At 51.4% G+C, this 2,500-nt stretch overlaps 1 protein-coding gene across 1 annotated transcript in view; it reads right to left on the bottom strand.

Annotated features, from left to right (window-relative positions):
- The window catches only part of gltpd2a (glycolipid transfer protein domain containing 2a), a 19,380-nt gene that overhangs the window by 3,362 nt on the left and 13,518 nt on the right, over positions 1–2,500 (bottom strand). Inside the window, 1 exon segment of the mRNA XM_056300783.1 lies at positions 1,341–1,534. Within this exon segment, the coding sequence (XP_056156758.1) occupies positions 1,341–1,534 (194 nt within the window).

The raw sequence follows: 2,500 nt of genomic DNA, 5'->3' as shown, positions 1-2,500 counted from the left end.
TGACTCAGAAGCAGCTATTGGTTTCATGCTCAAACAGTAATAGAAGGACGCTGCTGTCATGACTTAAGATGGAGAGGCTCCGACAGCAGGACTACACAGTTCAGCACCCTGAATGGCCGCCCAGTAGGCAGGAGATACATGAGGACAGACCCAACCAGCAGAAACAATCCTACCAGCCACGAGAGCTGAAGCTACGGAGGTTCAAATGAGAATCATGGCCAGACTGAAGACAGTCAACCCCCAGGCACGGCTTCCACCACTCAGTGACAAAGTACCATCACAAAGCCTGCTTGTAGATGTGAACACAGCCTTACACAACATCTCCACGGCCACCACAACAGAGCCCAGCCAGCTTGTAGTATAAGCCACTGCAACAGTAATCCTGGAGATGCTTGGGAACAGGATTACCAACAGTACCCCCATGGAAGAAGAGACTGGAAGCCAAGCTCACGGCAGCATGGAGAGATGTTAGCCAGTTAACAGAGGTGCAGAAAGGTGTGATGAAAGACAGGCCCTGGTTGAAGAAGTACAGCAAGATGTCCATAAGTGAGGCCCTGGAAACTGTATAACAAAGGCTCACAGCTCTGGACACCAGGCTGAAGAGATACACTAGAGAAGTAGAACCCAGAAGAGTAAGTGGCCTGTTCCTCAAACAACCATCCAAAGTCTTCTCCCAGCTGTAGAGTAACAAGGGAACAACACCAGTCCCACCCAGAGCAGAGACTGAACGATACTGCAAGGATACATGGGAAAAGGAGGCCTTTTATGGTACCGTAGTCGATGTCACCAATGACAACAGGTAATGTTAAGAAAAGCTTTACTGACATCGATAAGCATTCAACCATCTTCTATCCTCTTCTTCCTGTATTAGCGGAGAACACACATTTCCTTACCCAGCAGTGCCCCCTAGCGGCGCTGCTGGGTAAACATGACAGGACACAGCGCCCCCTCTCTCTGTGAAAGACTACTCTTGCTTACACCTGACTCATGAGGAACCATCAGCAAGAAGGAGCACGAGACGCTAGAGCAATACCAGGGGCGGAGGGGAGAAGAAGTGGGTGGGTGGGATGTGGCAGGTGAACCCCACAGTAGTCCCCATGGTAACAGCAGCACTAGGGCGGTGACCCCCGACTGGGAGAGCGGCTCCAGCAGGCTGCAGGAACAACATCTGAGGTCTCTGTCCAGAAGAGGGCGGTCCTACGAACAGCCAAGATACTGCACAGAACCCTCAAACTCCTCTGGTGGAGGACCCGAGCTTGAGGGAGACGCACACCACCCGAAAAAAGGGGGAGCGGGAGAGTGTTTTACGAGTGTGTGTGTGTGTGTGTGTGTGTGTGTACTTTATAAGCTCCTCCCAGCTCTGCAGGTAGGGTTCTAGCAGAACATCCTCGTTGGCGCCCAGGCTTGCTTTCAAATAGAGCAGCAGACGCCATGCCTGAAACGATTGGCTGGGACACTCCTGGGGTAGGGACGAGGCCAGAGATAGCTCCACCCCCTCTTGTCTGTCCCTGTGATCGACAGCAACCAGTTCAGACTGAAAGAGAGACGTCACGTCAAGCTGTGAGCACTGCAGACGACGCTAGTTTAAAGTTGTTAAATCTATGCCCGCATGCTGCCCTCTAGTGTTAACATGTTTTAATTACAACAACACACTGAAACCAAGACACTACTACATACAAGACATCCATCCATCCATTGTCTTAACCACTTGTCCCGCTCTCAGGGTCGCTGGAGCCTATCCCAGCAGTCAGTCAGAGGGCGGCAGGCGGGGGGGGAGACACCCTGGACAGGCCGCCAGACCATCACAGGGCCCCCCCCCCCACACACACACTCATTCATTCATTCATTCATTCATTCATTCATTCATAGGGACAACTTAGTCCGGCCGAGTCACCTGACCTACATGTCTTAGGACTGTGGGGGGAAACCGGAGCCCCCGGGGGAAACCCACGCACACACGGGGAGACATGCAAACTCCACACAGGACGACCCGGGACCACCCCCCAAGGTTGGACTACCCCGGGGCTCGAACCCAGGACCTTCTTGCTGTGAGGCGACAGTGCTAACCACTGTGCCGCCGTGCCGCCACATGCAAGACGACCTATTGGAATACGAAGGGTGGTGGTGGTGGTGGTGGTGGTGGTGAGAGTCCTTCAGCAGGAAGCTGCTTACTGTGATGGCTGTTTAGTTACTCACACAAACAGACAAAGGAACAGTCAGCCAGTTCAGCTCCTGTGTTTTTTAAATGGACAAATTTGACTCATTTACTGTATTTTAATCAGTACCACTTAGTAACACTGATATCTGTCTGTCTGTCTGTCTGTCTGTCTGTCTGTCTGTCTGTCTGTCTGTCTGTCTGTCTGTCTAGACTAAGAAATGTATGTGACATTATGATCTCTGTTAGTCACGATATTCAGCAGTCACTTCATGATATTTCCCATCATCCTATGATAAATACTAGTAGGTACCCTGTGTGTATTACTCACACTGTGTACTACTC

The sequence above is a fragment of the Lampris incognitus genome, chromosome 20 (assembly GCF_029633865.1).
Source record: "Lampris incognitus isolate fLamInc1 chromosome 20, fLamInc1.hap2, whole genome shotgun sequence".
NCBI lineage: Eukaryota > Metazoa > Chordata > Actinopteri > Lampriformes > Lampridae > Lampris > Lampris incognitus.
Note: the sequence above shows the minus strand (reverse complement) of the source record. Positions and strands in the feature narration are given on the sequence as shown.